General features: G+C 44.4%; 1 protein-coding gene across 1 annotated transcript in view; it reads right to left on the minus strand.

The window, feature by feature from the left end:
• LOC133657577 (ral GTPase-activating protein subunit beta-like) overlaps positions 1 to 18684 on the minus strand; it is a 31901-nt gene that overhangs the window by 815 nt on the left and 12402 nt on the right. The window contains exons 9-30 of the mRNA XM_062059460.1: positions 15260 to 15304; positions 15141 to 15188; positions 14731 to 15075; positions 14560 to 14659; positions 14197 to 14364; positions 13994 to 14108; positions 10847 to 10961; positions 10717 to 10778; positions 10606 to 10651; positions 10397 to 10518; positions 10136 to 10318; positions 9932 to 10080; positions 9686 to 9855; positions 3957 to 4066; positions 3749 to 3907; positions 3502 to 3684; positions 3279 to 3437; positions 1921 to 2020; positions 1688 to 1813; positions 1569 to 1609; positions 1419 to 1500; positions 1292 to 1346 (exon numbers count right to left, since the gene is read on the minus strand). Coding sequence (XP_061915444.1) covers positions 1292 to 1346; positions 1419 to 1500; positions 1569 to 1609; positions 1688 to 1813; positions 1921 to 2020; positions 3279 to 3437; positions 3502 to 3684; positions 3749 to 3907; positions 3957 to 4066; positions 9686 to 9855; positions 9932 to 10080; positions 10136 to 10318; positions 10397 to 10518; positions 10606 to 10651; positions 10717 to 10778; positions 10847 to 10961; positions 13994 to 14108; positions 14197 to 14364; positions 14560 to 14659; positions 14731 to 15075; positions 15141 to 15188; positions 15260 to 15304 — 2683 coding nt within the window. The remainder of the gene's footprint in view (positions 1 to 1291; positions 1347 to 1418; positions 1501 to 1568; positions 1610 to 1687; positions 1814 to 1920; positions 2021 to 3278; positions 3438 to 3501; positions 3685 to 3748; positions 3908 to 3956; positions 4067 to 9685; positions 9856 to 9931; positions 10081 to 10135; positions 10319 to 10396; positions 10519 to 10605; positions 10652 to 10716; positions 10779 to 10846; positions 10962 to 13993; positions 14109 to 14196; positions 14365 to 14559; positions 14660 to 14730; positions 15076 to 15140; positions 15189 to 15259; positions 15305 to 18684) is intronic.

Here is an 18684-nt window from a genome sequence, read left to right on the forward strand (position 1 = left end):
TTGACCTATAATTCATTAATTTTAGCTAGGCGTTTCTCGATTCACACAGCAACAGCAGCAATGACCAAATTAAGCAAAATATGGAAAAGCAACATCAACTTCAAGACAAAGTTCAAACTTTACAAATCTCTAATAACATCAATATTGCTGTATGGATGCGAGACCTGGACACTCCTGGTAGAATCAGAACGAAAAATACAAGCCTTTGAAAACAAATGCCTCAGAAGAATACTCAAGATAACATACCACGAACACAAAACCAATGAGTATGTGCGAGGTGAAGTCGAAAGACTTGTTGGTCACCAAGAACCCCTGCTCGCAACAGTTAAAAGAAGGAAATTTGCTTGGTTCGGCCACATATGCTGCCACGACACCCTGTGCAAGACCATCATGCAGGGCACACTAGAGGGTGGAAGGAAACGAGGAAGACCACGGAAATCCTGGACAGACAACATCAAGACATGGACGGACCTGTCGACCCCAGAGCTATTGACGGCCACTAAGGACCGTGGGAACTGGCGCAGACTGGCTGCTTCTTCATCGCAGTTTCCCCCCCGACGACTTGACAGTCATGGGAAAGAGTGAGAGTGAGTTCTATATATAATATCAGACCGATATCGGTCTGATATTAGCAAAAACATGAGTATTGGATTATATCGGCTTGCATGTAAAATCTCCGATACATGCAGTCATGCATTGTGTTTACTTGTGCAAAGCAGACTGGAGCCAGTTAACATCTAAATGTCGTCCAATAAGCACACAGGGTTGGTCTTTTCATTATTTTAGTCTAATCATTTACAAAATGGTAACATGCTAGGCTATATGGGGTACTAGGAGAAGCACACAATAGCACACAAGCTAGACATATGTAATAAGTGTCCTTCATTGAACAATTTGCAGTCTAAAACAGCACATTTGTCAATATAAAATATTAAAAATAGTTGCATATTACTTAAACATACAACATCTCCAATGCAGAAACGTTTTAGAAAGTATATCCGCATCGTTCAACTTTGTGAATTTTTGTGGTGTTATCAAAAACACAATTACCACTCCAATTCAAATTAAAGACATCATACATCCATTACAGACTGTTAATGATAAAAAAAGAGTGATTTTCATACCTACCATTGTTCTCTGTTTGACTAATTTCACTTGATTAAACCGTTTCGAACATTCCACACTACAACATAATACAAGTATGTATAATTCCTGCTGATATCCTTTCAGAAGTGAAAAAGTTGTATCGCGACACTTATAGTTTTAGCTTATTTTATATTTCAGGTTTTACCTGTTCACAGTTTCTGCTTCATTGAGCGACAGCAGCTGGCAAACAGGAAACGTCTCTGAAACCCAAACATCACATCATGGCTTCCTTAGAATGACTTATTTTTGTAGACAAGCTGTTTTGTGCGTACCAATGTCCTCCAAGTCTTCCAGCCAAACAATGAGCAATGATGATACAACATGAGGACATTTAACGTTTTCGGCAGTGGACGTCTGGACAAACAGAGGAGTTATAAATTTAAAAAATCTACTATATTTTTTAAAGTGTAGGTTGGGCTGACCGCTGAATGCCCCGCCTCCTTCCAGCGCATTGACCAATTAACTGGAAGCAGAGAAATATTAACATCACAGTCAATTACATAATTTTTTTCTTTTTTTCATGCACATACAAAGATATGACCTCGTGTTGATGATGATGATGAGGGGACAATGAAGGTGATGTCCGTCAGAGCGTCAGCGTACTTCAGCACAAACCTGTCCCCATCAAACACACCCCCTCCACTGTCTCCGAGCATGGCATGGAATTCTGGGAAATGGCCCGACACAAATGACCTCAGGTAATCTTTAGCGTCTGAAGTTGTCATGTGGTCACACGCCGCTAACGCTAACCCAAAGTGCAGGTGCTGGTCGCACCGTCTTGACCATGTCCAGTCCTCGCCGGCCAGCCCAGATTTGAAAGAAAGTCCAGGAAGTGAGACGAGACGTTGCTGACAGACTCAACGTTCCTCAGAATCTGTGAAGGGAAAATTGGTTTGAGTCACGGTACTGAGCCAAACTCAGCCCCTCCAGGAGTTGCAAACTTTTTTTGTAATAATAGCGGCCTAAAATGTCTAAATATACAGGAGTTTTATCAAAATTGCGGCAAAAGCTGCGATGTTTTAAGACAAGGGTCCCCAAACTTTTTGACTTGGGGGCCGCATTGGGTTAAAAAATTTGGCCGGGGGCCGGGCTCTGTGTGTGTGTGTGTGTATGTATGTATATATATATATATATATATATATATATATACATATATATATATATATATATATATATATATATATATATTCTGAGTGCGAAGATGTCACGTTATTGATGGGAAAATGCACTTTGATTTGCCTGAGCAGCTAGGAGACACCGAGAGTAACAAGCGGTAGAAAATGGATTTGAAAATAAAAATAAAAAAACCCCCAATAATTAAAAAAAAATACAATAAAGAAATAATTTTTTTTTTGTTTTTACTTGGGACGTTCCGCAGGCCGGATTTTGGACGCTGGCGGGCCGGATCCAAATGAATTTGTGATTTTAGGAATTTTTTTGTCAATGTGTCAAGTGTTCTTTGTAACCTCAAAAAGCACAGGGTTTCAACAAATACCGTATTGATGTTTTGCTCATTATATACCACGCTGACTTAAAAGTGGACACTAGAGGGCAGTAAACGCACTTACTAGAACTCATTGCTGCGCAATTACTCTGTTTTAAATAATTATATAATTAACAATAATAATCATTCATTATGTTAAGAGCATTGGTGAACTGTTGAGAGCGATCTATTGCGCAAATAGCATTTGGTAAATGAGAGATTTTGATCTCACTTCAACATCTCTAACATGTAAATGTTGTCTCTTTGCTCGGTCAGCATTGAAAATGAAAAACTGCTCTTAATTGTCTTACCCTGGAAAAATAAATGTTAAATACGGTAAATCAATAAATACATGACAACTAGGAAGTAAATGTGTATTTACTACGTTACCCAGAAGGCTTAGCACTGTAGAAAGGAACAGGAAGTAGGTCCGAGCAACACAAGTTGTTGTTAATTTGTCGACACAAGAAACAAACATAAGTTTTGAATATGGCGAAAGTGACGCTGATTGGCTAAAATTTGCGGGTAAGTTGCGGTCTTTGGATAAAATTGCAATGCTGCGCAAAATTCGCGGGGTTTGGAGGAATTTGCGAGAACTGTCGCAAATAGAAATTCCTGGAGGGGCTGCAAACTGACAGATGGGGTAAACCTCGGCAGCAGTCTTCTGTCCTGCCCTGACATAGAAGACAAAGACACTGTCACAGCTCCTGGACGGAATCTGGTCCAAACGTCTCAGGTCCTCGTAGAAGCCCGGCAGAGACGGATCCAGAGATGTTAACTGAGCAGGCGTCCCCACTGTACCTGGATCCTTCAGACGGATGAGACGTACAGGTGAGACAGACACATTTAAGTCTTTAGTCCCTAAAGTCTACCTGCAGGGTCTCAGGGGTCAACAGGCCCATGTGGGACAGGAACAGTCTCGCCGTCTGGAAGTGGGCGGTAGAAGGCGGTGGCGGAAAACGAGTCGTCATGGCAACCGTCCGGCTGCTCACCTGCGGCTGATCCTCCAGCTGCTCCTGTCGCCGCAAGGCGGCTCGAAGACGTTCCAACTGTGCCTAACAGACGCAGATATCAGTTCCGGGAAGTTCTGCATTCACCTAGCATGTACCAGCGTATCACCTGGTCAGTCACGCTCTCCCACTGGTCCGGAATGCTCAGGTCGGCTTGAACACGGAAAACTTTGCTGATGTTGTCAGGAAGTGGCTCAGGTATGACACATGATGTTACATGGGCGTCTCCCCGGCCTTTACCGTGACGCTCCGGCCCGCCTGGAAGAGTCTGTGAAAAATTATCAGAAATTATTTTCCTCTCTTGAGTCACTGCTCACCTTTGTGCTTGTTCTTCCCTCTCTGGGCTGAAGGTGGTGCTGTAGAGTCCAAGCATGACGTGACCACGGTCCTCGGATCAGTGCGGTGAGTGACGGACATGACACAGACTCTGCAGGTCAAATCAAAAGGTTCTGGTTAGTTTTTCATTACTGGAAATAAGCATGGGCGATACGGCCTAAGATCTATATTGCGATATATACTGTAGCCTCTTGCAATAATGATATAACTCACGATATATGGTTATAAATGATAACAATAACATCTTTTTTGACAGTATGTTTTTCAAAACTATTATTCATCTACTTGCTAATTTACTGTTAATATCTGGGTACTTTCTGTTGTAACATGTTCTATCTACACTTCTGTTAAAATGTAATATTCACTTATTCTTCTATTTGGATACTTGACATTAGTTTTGGTCGATACTACAAATTTCGGTATCAATCGAATACCAAGTAGTTGCAGGGGCAGCATTGATCATATCAGTGCTGATACTGATACTTCAAATTTTCATTATCATTGAATGATAGCATTTTTGATGACAACTTAAATCCGACAAACACATTAATAACAATATCAATATTTAAATTATTTCCTTGTTCCCGTTTCCTATTTAAACATAAGCAGAAACTGCTATTGGCTCTAATTTAAGTCCTTTGGTTTTTGTCTTTAAAGTCCTCTAATGTCCGCGGACGTATTTCCTGAGTTTGCATACAAAAAAAAAATGACACAAAAAATCACTTTGGTGATAATAAAAAGTATAAATCTAATCACTGTAGTATCGACCATATAATGATACTACACTTGTCATCGCTACTGTCAATGATTGTATCGATCCGCCTGCCCCTGCTTACATTTAAGAGCTCTAGCTTAGTGGTTGGCATGGCTTATAGGCATTTAAACTAGGGTTGCCCATGTATGCAGTACTCCTGCCACCCTACAGGGTGAAACAGGGAGGCATATGTGTCACAATGAAGCAGCAGTGGGGTGAGTAGAAGAAGACTACTCATTCAACCCCGGGAAAAAAATCCAAATAAATTGCGAAAATCTGACTTTTAGCAATGACTGGAAAACAAAGTATGAATTTTCTTCCCCGAGCTAGTGCTCGAGTCATTGTTTTCAGGTGGATCTTTTAAGCGGCGGACAAATTTTTCTAGACAAGCAGCAATGGTAGAAATATGCAAATCATGAAATTTGATCAAATCTTTGTAAATAGATATTGTGCACAAATATATTTAGTTTGTTTTGTATTGAAATTGCTGACTGTGTGATGTCTTTTGTATTTGTGGTCGTGTTGTTTTTTGTCTGGGAGTAACTCTGGGTGATCAGAGCTCATATAATACATGTTTTTGACCAGTATAAGGTAATAACGCTACACCTTAGGTTTAATTGTGATGAGTCGAGGCGAGGATGTCGTTGTGGCTTGTGCAGCCCTTTGAGACACATTTAGGACTATATAAATAAACTTTGATTGATTAATTGATTGGTTGAGTCACATTCATGTTTGATGTAAATGTTTTTTATTTTCGATATACGTAAACATACTATTGTGTGAATGTATTAACACTAAACCCTCTATTTTATTCATGTAAAATAAACAGTGGACATTATTTATGTAAATTACACAATAGGCGCTATGCCTTTGTAATGTTTATTTAATTTTCAGTCTTACAATCCTAAATGAATGAAGAAATGCGAAGAAATAAAATTGAGGAAGGAAAATTATTTAAAAGAAGGAACAGTAATCCCCAACAAAACCTCTGGAGCTTCTGGTTGTTCCTACTATTAACTAGCTGTACACGCTGGAAACTAGTAGCGATGGCAGAATAAAGAATTTATAGACAGTGCAGTGTGAAAGCCGATGTGTTTACTTTGCAATGAAGTAAACTAAGCCTCAAAGGAATATAACCTGCATTGGCACTTTCTAACAAAACAACCACATTTTGATGTCTGGCCCCGGAGCCCTCGGACTCTTGAAATTGCATACCTCTTCATTATGTAGTTGAATAGCCCTGTCCTACAGTGTGTATTGTAACATCTTTAGCAAGTCCTCAACCTCCCGTGTAAGAAATAAATCTATCAATCATCAACCAAAGTTGACTTCCATCCATCCATCTTCTTCCGCTTATCCGAGGTTGAGTCGCGGGGGCAGCAGCCGAAGCAGGGAAGCCCAGACTTCCCTCTCCCCAGCCACTTCGTCCAGCTTTTCCCGGGGGATCCTGAGGCGTTCCCAGGCCAGCTGGGAGACATAGTCTTCCCAACGTGTCCTGGGTCTTCCCCGTGGCCTCCTACCGGTCAGACGTGCCCTAAACACCTCCCTAGGGAGGCATTCGGGTGGCATCCAGACCAGATGCCCGAACCACCTCATCTGGATCCTCTCGATGTAGAGGAGCAGCGGCTTTACTTTGAGCTCCCTCCGGATGGCAGAGCTTCTCACCTTGTCTCTAAGGGAGAGCCCTGCCACCCGGCGGAGGAAACTCATTTCGGCCGCTTGTACCCGTAATCTTGTCCTTTCAGTCATAACCCAAAGCTCATGACCATAGGTGAGGATGGGAACATAGATCGACCGGTAAATTGAGAGCTTTGCCTTCCGGCTCAGCTCCTTCTTCACCACTACGGATCGATACAGCGTCCGCATTACTGAAGACGCCGCAGTAATCCGCTTGTCGATCTCACGATCCACTCTTCCCTCACTCGTGAACAAGACTCCCAGGTACTTGAACTCCTCTACCCGGGGCAGGGTCTCCTCCCCAACCTGGAGATGGCACTCCACCCTTTTCCGGGCGAGAACCATGGACTCGGAATTGGAGGTGCTGATTCTCATCCCAGTCGCTTCACACTCGGCTGCGAACCGATCCAGTGAGAGCTGAAGATCCTGGCCAGATGAAGCCATCAGGACCACATCATCTGCAAAAAGCAGAGACCTAAACCTGCAGCTACCAAACCGGATCCCCTCAACGCCCTGACTGCGCCTAGAAATTATGTCCATAAAAGTTATGAACAGAATCAGTGACATAAGGCAGCCTTGGCGGAGTCCAACCCTCACTGGAAACGTTATCGACTTACCGCCGGCAATGCGGACCAAGCTCTGACACTGATCGTACAGGGAGCGGACCGCCACAATCAGACAGTCCGTTACCCCATACTCTCTGAGCACTCCCCACAGGACTTCCCGAGGGACACGGTCGAATGCCTTCTCCAAGTCCACAAAGCACATATAGACCGGTTGGGCAAACTCCCATGCACCCTCAAGACCCCTGTTGGTCCACAGTTCCACAACCAGGACGAAAACCACACTGCTCCTCCTGAATCCGAGGTTTGTATATCCGGCGTAGCCTCCTCTCCAGTACACCTGAATAGATCTTACCGGGAAGGCTGAGGAGTGTGATCCCACGATAGTTGGAACACACCCTCCGGTTCCCCTTCTTAAAGAGAGGAACCACCACCCCGGTCTGCCAATCCAGAGGTACTTCCCCCGATGTCCACGCGATGCTGCAGAGTCTTGTCAACCAAGACAGCCCCACAGCATCCAGAGCCTTAAGAAACTCCGGGCGGATCTCTTCCACCCCCGGGGCCTTGTCACCGAGGAGCTTTTTAACTACCTCAGCAACTTCAGCCCCAGAAATAGGGGAGCCCACCACAGATTCCCCAGGTACTGCTTCTTCATAGGAATACGTGTTGGTGGGATTGAGGAGGTAGTATTCTCTCCACCGATCCACAACATCCGCAGTCGAGGTCAGCGAAACACCATCCTCACCATACACGGTGTTGACAGTGCACTGATTCCCCTTCCTGAGGCAGCGGATGGTGGTCCAGAATTGCTTTGAAGCCATACGGAAGTCGTTTTCCATGGCTTCCTCCCATGTCCGAGTTTTTGCCTCCGTGACCGCTGAAGCCGCACATTGCTTGGCCTGTCGGTACCTGTCCGCTCCCTCCGAAGTCCTATGAGCCAAAAGAACCCGATAGGACTCTTTCTTCAGCTTGACGGCATCCCCCACCGCTGGTGTCCACCAACGGGTTCTAGGATTACCGCCACGACAGGCACCAACTACCTTGCGGCCACAGCTCCAATCAGCCGCCTCGACAATAGAGGTGCGGAACATGGTCTACTCAGACTCAATGTCCAGCACCTCCCTTGTGACATGTTCAAAGTTCTTCCGGAGGTGGGAATTGAAACTCTCTCTGACAGGAGACTCTGCTAGACGTTCCAAGCAGACCCTCACAATGCGTTTGGGTCTGCCATGTCTGTCCGGCATCCCCCCCCACCATCGCAGCCAACTCACCACCAGGTGGTGATCGGTAGAAAGCTCCGCCCCTCTCTCCACCCGAGTGTCCAAAACATGAGGCCGCAAATCTGGTGACACAACTACAAAGTCGATCATGGAACTGCGGCCTAGGGTGTCCTGGTGCCAAGAGCACCAGGACACCCTTATGTTTGAACATGGTGTTTGTTATGGACAATCTGTGACAAGCACAAAAGTCCAATAACAAAACACCACTCGGGTTCAGATCCGGGCGGCCATTCTTCCCAATCATGCCTCTCCAGGTTTCACTGTCGTTGCCAACATGAGCGTTGAAGTCCCCAAGGGAATCACCCGGGGGAGCACTTTCCAGTACTCCCTCGAGTGCATCCAAAAAGGGTGGGTACTCTGAGCTGCTGTTTGGTGCGTAAGCAGAAACAGTCAGGACCCGTCCCCCTACCCGAAGGCGGAGGGAAGCTACCCTATCGTCCACTGGGTTGAACTCCAACGTGCAGGCTTTGAGCCGGGGGGCTAAGAATTGCTACCCCAGCCTGTCGCCTCTCACTGTGTGCAACGCCAGTGTGGAAGAGAGTCCAGCCCCTCTGGAGAGAACTGTTTCCAGAGCCCTTGCTGTGTGTCAAAGTGAGTCCGACTATATCCAGCCGGAACTTCTCCACCTCGCGCACTAGCTCAGGCTCCTTTCCCCCAACAAAGTGACATTCCACGTCCCAAGAGCTAGCTTATGTAGCCGAGGATCGGACCGCTAAGTGCCCTGCCTTCGGCTACCGCCCAGCTCACAACGCACCCAACCTCTATGGCCCCTCCCATGAGTGGTGAGCCCATTGGAGGGGGGACCCACATTGCCTCTTTGGGCTGTGCCCGGCCGGGCCCCATGGGGACAGGCCCGGCCACCAGGCGCTCGCCATCGTGTCCCATCGTGGCTCCAGAGGGGGGTCCGGTGACCCACGTCCGGGCGAGGGAAATCGGAGTCTCGGTTTTTGTAATCCCATAGAAGTCTTTGAGCTGCTGTTTGTCTGATCCTTCACCTAGGACCTGCTTGTCTTGGGAGACCCTAACAGTGGGCATGGAAGCCCCTGGACAACATAGCTCCTAGGATCATTGGGACACTCAAACTCCTCTACCACGATAAGGTGGAAGCAGAGGAGACAAAGTTGATTTATATAGCCCTTAATCACAAATTTCTCAAAGGGTTGCACAAGCCACAACGACATCCTCGGCTCAGATCCCACATCAGGGCAAGAAAAAACCCAATGGGAACAACGTACTCCTAGAGGTGAGGATTAGCAAGGACGCTACATTACGTTGAGAATGTTAGTTGTTGGCTTGTTGCTATCAAATTAGCGGGACATGATATTCAGATAGAACTAAAAACTATCGTTGGCCAAGTTGATAACATTAATATTGTGTATACCACGCAACCCTAATCTGGAGCAGACTTTCAACTAAGTCAGGATTCCACAACGCACCTTTTTCAGGTGCCTGCGCTTTTTCCAGAATCCCCAGGATCACAGAAACATTGACCGCAAAATATCTCAGCTTGTGCAGGTTTGTGACTCGTGGACTGGAGACGCCCATCAGAGCGTCCTCATCCGGTGGGCCTCCGGATGGTGGGAAGGCTCCTGACACCTGCATGATGCTAATACAGGCGCACAAGATGAGGCGTGGAAGACCAGAGAAAGGTTTTGAGGCCAGGGTGTTTTTGTTTTTCTCACCAGTTGAGCGTGACCTCAGCCGCCTCCTTCACCCTCAAAGACACTGGGTTCAGTTCCTTCTTCTCTTTGCATAGCACTTCTTCTTCCTGTCTGGACTTGCTGCCTGAAATGCCCAGTTCCACCGTCTCCAGAACCTCCAGCAAACAGTCCTGGATGCACACGTTGTTCAGTTAGTTAGTCACCTGGCGATGAGTCTGCGGCTACCTGTTGATCCAAGATGGTGGGGTGCTGAGTCAGCCAGGTGCTGAGGCAGTAAAACGCAGCCACAATAATAGAGTGAAGGTCTCTGGAGTGGAGCGGAGGAGGACGGCCGCACTGGAACTCAATGTGGCGGCAGACCGCAGTGACCGCTCTCTTCTTTTCCGCCTCAGCCACGCCCACCTTCACCTGCGGGACAGGTGGCAGCGCAAGTGAAGCGGGACATTTCCCGTGGTTGTTGGCATATTCTGCAGGTGGTCATGTGACCTTGGCCAGTCCTTCCAGAACCTCCATCACCGCCAGACAAACTGCCGAGTCATTCCTCCATTGCGACGTCAGGTGCTGTGTTAGCAGATGCACAAACTGAACCCACAGGACCCCTGCTGTGGCTGTTTGGTTGCCATGGAAACACACAAACAAACATTATAGTAGCATAAGGACAGATGAAAACAATTGAAAATAACTCAAGGTCTTACTGGATACTTCAATCCGTTTAGTTCTACTGGTTTCGGCCTGCTGCTGCTGGAAAATGTGGAACGTAAACATGCTGCGGGCTGCCAGGATGGGGTCAAGGAACAAGAACTCACCCGCTGAGTTTGTCCTGCAACCTCGAGCTGAGCCGAGTCCTGAACCAGAATCAACATGGCCGCTGCCAAAGCAACGACAGCTGAATGAAATCGCATGAAAAAAAAAATCAAAAGCTCTGATCGAACTTACCCAGAATCATCTGCGTGTTGGTACTGTCAGTCTCTGTCTGCAGGGAGCCAATTAGCACGCTGAGGAGGCGGGGCTTTAGAGACAGGAAACTTTCATCATCATCACCACCACCGAGCTGCACCGGAAGACACGCACCTGAATGTTGGAGGTTAACTTCTAGAAAGGTTTTCTATCCAGAGGTGGGTCGTACCAAACTACATTTACTTAAGTAACGTTTTGGGTAAATTGTACTTGTGAGACTAGTTTAAAGGCAACATAAGTATTTTTGCGTTGAATAAACACTACTTTTACTTTGTTACCTTGAGTTTCAGTCTAATTGCTACTATTTATTGATATTTGTAATCTATTGATTACTGCTCGCGAAGGCGTTTTTACTTGGCTCTTTAGAAAGACTTTTGTCACATGACTGCTTTACCAATCCAACGTAAGCACTAGTGACCTTTCACTCTATTTCCAAAATTTAACGACGCCTGGCAGTCAAATGATCACAGTCAAACTACACACTGTAAAAAGTGACATAATGTCATGACTCTTCGATGTTTACTTACAAAATATGAAATATAACATTTATTTCATCTGTGTCAGCAGAAAGATTAACATTTCAGCCTACCAGTGGCGGGCCGTGCGTTTCCCACCTAGGCCTTCAGTGATGTCCAACTTCAATGATTACCTCTCAAAATACCATAATTTATGTCACCACATGACCATTGCTGGAGAAATACTATACAGAAACACATTTATGCACTAATGGGCATGGTACAAAACGGGTTATTTGCTGGCGCATTTAAAAATCAATAAACCAGCATCAGCAATTAAAACATGTCTTATGTGGTACTGTCAACATTTAAATTGCAAAAAACATATTAAACATGTAAAAAAAAAGAAATAAAATATCTGAACTCACATTTCATCGCCGGGTCAGCTGAGCTAGCTTCCGGGGTTGGCCGACATCGTCTCACAAGATGTAGTTTCTCTTTAAATATCCTTCTTGAAAATGACCTTGCGAATATATTTGTTGTCTTGTCTAATCATAAAAGATGCAGACGAGGCGTGTTGGCTGAGTTCTTAAAGTATACTCCACAGCGTGCTCGTCGATAACATCAAGCTGCCGGCATGGCTCCATTCAACAACCTAAACGGGGCTATTATGCATGCTCTTCACTACTGTGGCATGCTGGGTAATGGAGTTATTATGTTACCTAGCTCATATATATATATATGAGCTATATATATATAGTATATATATATATATATAGAGTATATATATATATATGAGCACAATATATATGAGCACAATATATATATCTGCCTTAGGCCAGCGAGAAGGCCTTACTGACAACAACTTGTGATCTGATTGGCTATTGCAACCGTCTGTCAAATGTTTGTGTCCGTTCACTTACAGTGCACGGACGCCCGCATTGTTGATTCTGAAGGCCTTGGCAGATTTCGTACAGCATGGCAACATAAGCTAGCTGAATTCTGATTGGATAAAAACTCTATAACCTAAAAACAACAGCGCTGGAAGGAGCATAATATGACATGAAGAGAATATGAATACTTTTAGATATTTAGGGGAAGTAAATAAAAAAGTACTTTTATCTTTAATTATGATCATGATTTCTGGTTATGTTAGGCCAGCAGAGAAGGCCTTGCTGGCCCTAACGGCACACCCCTGCAGCCTACAATAATTCCACTCCCAACTAGAGAAAACATGTTGCAATAAGTTGTAGATGTTTTCTTTTTTTTTTTATGTTCTAGCTGTGCATAAGCTAACAGTCCTGTTATAACGTCATAAATAACTGTAAAAAAATGCAACTTTTGTGGGCTGACCCTCCCTAAATTGGGGCCCTAAGCAGGATTTTATTTGAGGCCCCCATTACAAAATGTTTTTTTTTTTTTACACTTTTTTAGTTGTATGTAATATTTTTTACACTTTTTGAATTTCAGTTAAATTTGATGCATGTTTGTATTAAACAGATTAATGGGAAAGAAATGAACTTTTTAGTGAAAAATAACAAATTTAACATTATTAATACATACAGTACATTTACACAACTTCTTGACGCTTCACCAGTCGGAACTTGATCCTGGTACAACTGTTTCCCAGTCGAGCACTAAGGCTGCACGCCACCGGAGACAATAAAACTTAAGGAAACATTTTCCATTGTCAGCGACTGAGCAGGAAGGGGCTAGGAACACGTTTGTGATCAGATCTAGTTTCATTAATTGACATTTCACGAAAAACAGGGCCACCCACATATCGCAGGACCCTGCGCACAGTCAAAAGTTACTCACCAGTTACTCAGTACTCGAGTAGTTTTTTTTCACAGAATACTTTTGGATAACTACTTTTTACTTTTACTGGAGACATATTACTAGAAAGTAACAGTACTCTTATTGTGACGATCTGTCACTTCACTTCTGGTGGTGGTTCCTTGTTTGGTGTTTGTTTCCTGTCGGCGCTCTTATTTTTGTTCCCCTTCCTGCTTTTCTCCCTGGGCGCTTGTTTTCCTCACCTGTCCCTGATTGGCAGCCCGGCACACTTGGTTGGAGTTGCCAATCAGGCTGCTATATATGCCTGCCTTGCCTGTTCCTCAGGGCTCGAAGATTAATGACTATGTTAAGAACCTTACTTGCCAACTGCTTCCTTCTCTGTTTTGAGTATTAAGAGACTCTTACCTGATCATCATTCTCCTGGTTCCTGCATCTTGGGGTCACTAACTACCACTGCAGCCATGCAGGTTCTCAACATAGTCATTAATCCTGGAGCCCTGAGGAACAGGCGAGGCAGGCATATATATAGCAGCCTGATTGGCAACTGCAACCAGGTGTGCCGGGCTGCCAATCAGGGACAGGTGAGGAAAACGAGCGCTCAGGGAAAAAATCAGGAAGGGGAAAGAAAATAAGAGCGCCGACAGGAAACAAACACCAAACAAGGAACCACCACCAAGAGTGAAGTGACAGATCGTCACACTTATTTAAGTAAAACTATTGGCTTTTACTCACCTCTGGTTTTATCCTCCTGATAAGCATTGATAAATATTTATTTTCGCTCTTTTTCTTTTACAATTTTCGGAATAAAAACAGTTCAATACGTAAATGTCCACTGCATAGAATGCTGGTTCTCAGAAGGATAAGACAAAGTTACCTCCAAGTGGACACGTCCAAACTGCTGAGGGAGGGGCAACAGTGACATCAATGTCAGGATGCAACCTCGCCTCAAGTCCACCAGACTCACTAAAGTTTTGAAGCTCAACAGTTCCCTGCCAGAGGAACATGGTGGTAGTCTACTGTAATACTACTAGTACTAATGTAGTAGTACTCTTGTTAACAGTGTAGTGTTTGTGCTACCTGTCAATCAGCACTGTTTCCAGAGCGCAGACGAAGGAGGGGAGCAGCAGGTTGACTCCTGGTAGGTCGCAACAGAACAAGGAGGAGGAGTTGAGGAGGATGGAGGCCAGAACCGGAGGACTCTTCTTCTCTGCCACCTGAAGACCTTGCAGGAGAACCGCATAGAACCTGAAAGAAGGCAACATATCCCTATGAAGGTTCTCATTCATCCAGGTCGTTCAATCGAATGAGCGGCCAAACGTCTTCCGAGACAAACTGAGCAGTCCACTTGCAAACGATTGAATGCCCTGAGATGGCAACATATCATCTAATAAAGTATGAAGACAATTTGAATGAAGTAATGGAGGCTAAGCTGCTACACACCTGGACAGGTGGACAGGAAGGATGTCTTCTGTATTTTTCTTGCAGCTGAAAATCCTACAAAGTGTCCCGCAGGCCTCAGCTCGACCATCAGCCCACCTCTCTGACATCACACCGACTGTTTACTCTTTGTTGTGTAGTACAGGATCAGCTCGCTGTAGTACACATACTCACCAGCAGGAGCAGAGTCTCTGTCAAGGACAGCGGCATCAAACAGGAAGGAGCCGAAGAGACTGAGGAGCGAGTTCACCTTACCCCTGAGGGGGGAGGGGCGAAGCGGAGGACGAGAGGAAGACCTCCAGCGATGGAGGGAGGGGGACGTCTGAGGGGAGAAGACAAGCGCTGAAGGTTGGTGACACGGACGTGTTAGGACATGTGGACATGGAAAGACCTGTGAGGACATCGCCTTGGAAACGGTCGATATTTTCAGCCGACCGTGCAAGAGAGGGGGGGAGTTACTACTGGGTGAGACGTTCATTGGGGTGGGTGGGGCACTTCCAGAACGAGGCCGCGAGATACCTGAAGGGACGAGAAAAAAGTTTGTTTGGTATCGACCAATGAAAGGCGGGTTTGGCAAATCTTACCGTAGGAGGGCAGGCGGTCTCTGAAAGGACTTCGAGTCACTGCAACACCTGCTTGGAGCACCAACTCCTTCATGAGGAGTTAGTCAACACCTCCATGCTTTGACTGGTCAAGGTCTTACCGACAGAAGGCAGCCGGTCTCTGAAATGGATCCTTGCTGCGAGTCCTGCAAGAAGACAACAAGAAAAGCTAGAAAAAGCAGTTTCAGTAGAAATTGCGTGTGAATGCTGAAAAGCTCAACTCAAATGCTAACGGTTAGCATGCTAGCCAAATAGCGTGAAGTAAAACAAAAATATGACTCTTAAATGTATAGCCTACCTAGCGGTTAGCATGTAGTCAGTAGATGTGGGTTGGAAACTACGTTTGGGCATCTCTGTGTGGAGATCGCATGCATGTTACCCCATGCGTCCGTGGGTTTTCTCAGGGTACTCCGGCTTCCTCTCACATTCCAAAAATATACATGTTAGACTCTAAATTGTCCATATGAATGTGAGTGTGAACGGTCTCTGTGGGGTTGGCTGGCGACCAGATTGTACCTGGTCTCTTGCCCGACTTCAGCTGGGACAGGCTACAGTTTACCCGTGACCCGAGTGAAGAAGTGGTACAGAGAATAGATGGATAGCATTTTGACTTTGGAATGGTTTGAATCGGTTAAGAAATGTAGAAAATGTGGACATTTGACAAATAGTTCTTTCATTTCGAATGGGAAGAAAATGTGGAAATTTTTTTGAAAATATAAAATGGTGGCACATGTGCAACTGTCACAGAAAACATCATGTAAAATTTAGGCTCAATCCCAATACACCTCCCCACTCACTACCACTAGCCCTCACCCACTACCACTACACCCTCGAAGTGAAGTAAAAAGGGGTAGAGCTTTGTAATCTTCCCTAAGAATTGGGACACCACTTGCTACGTCACAGCATAGTTTATGTTCGGGCACGTAAGCGACTACGTAGTTACGTTTGCACATACGTCCCACCTAGAGTTGTACCGACACTAATATTTTGGTACCAAAATGTATATCGTTATGTATTTCAATACTTTTTGATACTCAATCAGGCATGTGATTTTTTCATCTATAGTCGGAAATCCATATTTTTTATCTCTGTAAAAATATATTTTTTAAATTTCCGTTTTTCTTAGTTTTTTCCAACCTACAATGTGTATGAAAATCTTGATCCGTCTCTTTGCCATATCTGCCAACAACTACGGTTTTCCCATAATGAGTACGGTTTCTGATAATCCATTACGATTTACGGCTGCAGTGTTAAAAACTACGGTTTTCCATTAAAATGATTAACTTCCAAATCGAAAATGTAGCTTAACTACATTTCCCAGTAGCTTAGCTACTTTTTAAACAAGTATGGAGTTCTGTAGCTTAGCTATTTTTAGACCCATGTAGTGGTTAGCTAAGCTACATGCCACAAAAGGAGAGAGAGGGAGAAGAGAAAGAGAGAACTGGACTAGTGCAACTCCATGGGCAGGGGACAACATATACGGGAAACATCAATGATGATTGGTTGGTTTACGTATAAGAATATCCATGATTGGTTGGTTGGTTTACTATGATGAGTCACGATTGGTTAAGATTAAGGCAAAACATTACGGACAGGCCAATCAGAGGCAAGATAGGGCGGGTCATCAAACCAGGAAGGGAAATCACTTCATACGCGCACGTCCCAAATGAGAGATTCGTAGAAGAGAAGAGGGAATATTCAAGCGGGCGATTTATATATTAAAATAACTAGTGGAAGATGGCAAAGAGATTCTCTTCTTGGACATGCCAGTACAGAGTGTACTCGGTATAAAGTGGAATGTGGAGGATGATGTGTTTTCTTTTAGTGTGGTTCTCAAAGAAAAGCCTGCCACACAAAGAGGAATCCTAGTGACAGTCGCTAGTGTGTACGATCCGTTACGGTTTCTCTCCCTCTACATTTTGACTGGTAAAAAAGCGCTGCAAGAAATGTGCAAGCGCGGTGTTGGATGGGATGATCCTGTTCCGTCTTCAGTCAAGACTAAGTGGAAAATATGGCTCCATAACCTGGAAAACTTTCAAATAATTCAAATACCAAGATGTCCCATTCCTGAAGACTTTAGTTCAGTCCAAAAAATTGAGCTGCATCATTTTTTGGATGCTAGCAGCTGTGGTTATAGACAATGTTCCTACATCAGGATTGTAACAGAATAAAAAGGTTCATTGTACGCTGGTCATGGGGAAGGCCCGAGTAGCACCCTTGAACGTTGTCACCATCCTACGCCTGGAGCTTACAGCTGCTGTTTCTGCTGGAATAAGTAACTTCCTCAGATCAGAGCTCGAGTTGAAAATCGATAAAGAATTTTTCTGGACAGATTCGCAAGTTGTGCTAGGCTATATTAAGAATGAAGCTCGCTCTTTTCATGTTTTTGTTGCAAACCTTTGTCTAGAACAGACCTGGGCATTCTGCGGCCCGCGGGCCGCATCCGGCCCTTTGTGCGTCCCTGTCCGGCCCGTGTGAGGCCAATTATAAATTACAAAATACATTTTAAAAAGTATCTATGTCGAGTGTGCAATACAACGGTGCTGCTTTTGTTTTGAAAATCGTTATTTGTATTACTTCCGTGTGGACGTATGCGTGTGCGTGATTGTGAGTGAATGTGAACAGCTGCAATCATTAATTACAAAATAAAGTTGAAAAAACATCTATGTCGTGCGCGCAATACAACTGTGCTGCTTTTATTTTGAAAATTATTATTTATGGGCGTGTGTCAGTGTGTAACCTGCGAGTGAAGGTGCACATGCAGCGACAAGTGATGCATGGTTTACACCCGAGACGCTAAAAAGAGAAAAGTTGATGAAGAATGGCGTGTTTCCAACAAGACATGGACTGCCATGCAACGTTCCCTCTAAGGTGCGTGCCTGCGCAATTGCGCACTGCTCAAGCGTCTGCTGCGCGCAGCAAATATATGCCGCGCACCAAATCAAATCCCATCTGAATTCTAAACAAAATAAACATATTTATTCTATGTAATTTTGCAATGCAACTCTGAGTGACAGTGACAACAAGCGGCCCTAACGGTGTTCGTCAACACCGTTCAATTGAACACCGTTCAATTGAGATGCTTCGAGGCCAGGAATTATATCGATCACTTTATTGAGCAAAACTGTTTATATTCGGCCATAACCACACCAAAAACATAAGTAAAACACTTCTATCTCGAAAAACTAGTCATTTTCTGCCGTACAAACCAGGCCAAAACCAACTTGTCATCTGTCACCAACACGCATAGCACTAAACCACTGGTGCGTTTATGGCCACACAAAAAGTCGGACAACTCAAACATCACACAAAGTTACACTATGACTCCTCAGTCATACGTGTGCTTATTTTACTGTCATTTATTATTAATGTTAATTTATTTATATTAGTCATGGAATGCTGTTACATACACTATGTTGAAGTATTACTATTATTATTAATTATTATTATTATTATTATTATTTATCTTATGGTATATATCAAAAATAATATTGAGCAAAATTTAATTGAAATATTGTCGATGTGG

Source organism: Entelurus aequoreus, linkage group LG01 (assembly GCF_033978785.1).
Source record: "Entelurus aequoreus isolate RoL-2023_Sb linkage group LG01, RoL_Eaeq_v1.1, whole genome shotgun sequence".
NCBI lineage: Eukaryota > Metazoa > Chordata > Actinopteri > Syngnathiformes > Syngnathidae > Entelurus > Entelurus aequoreus.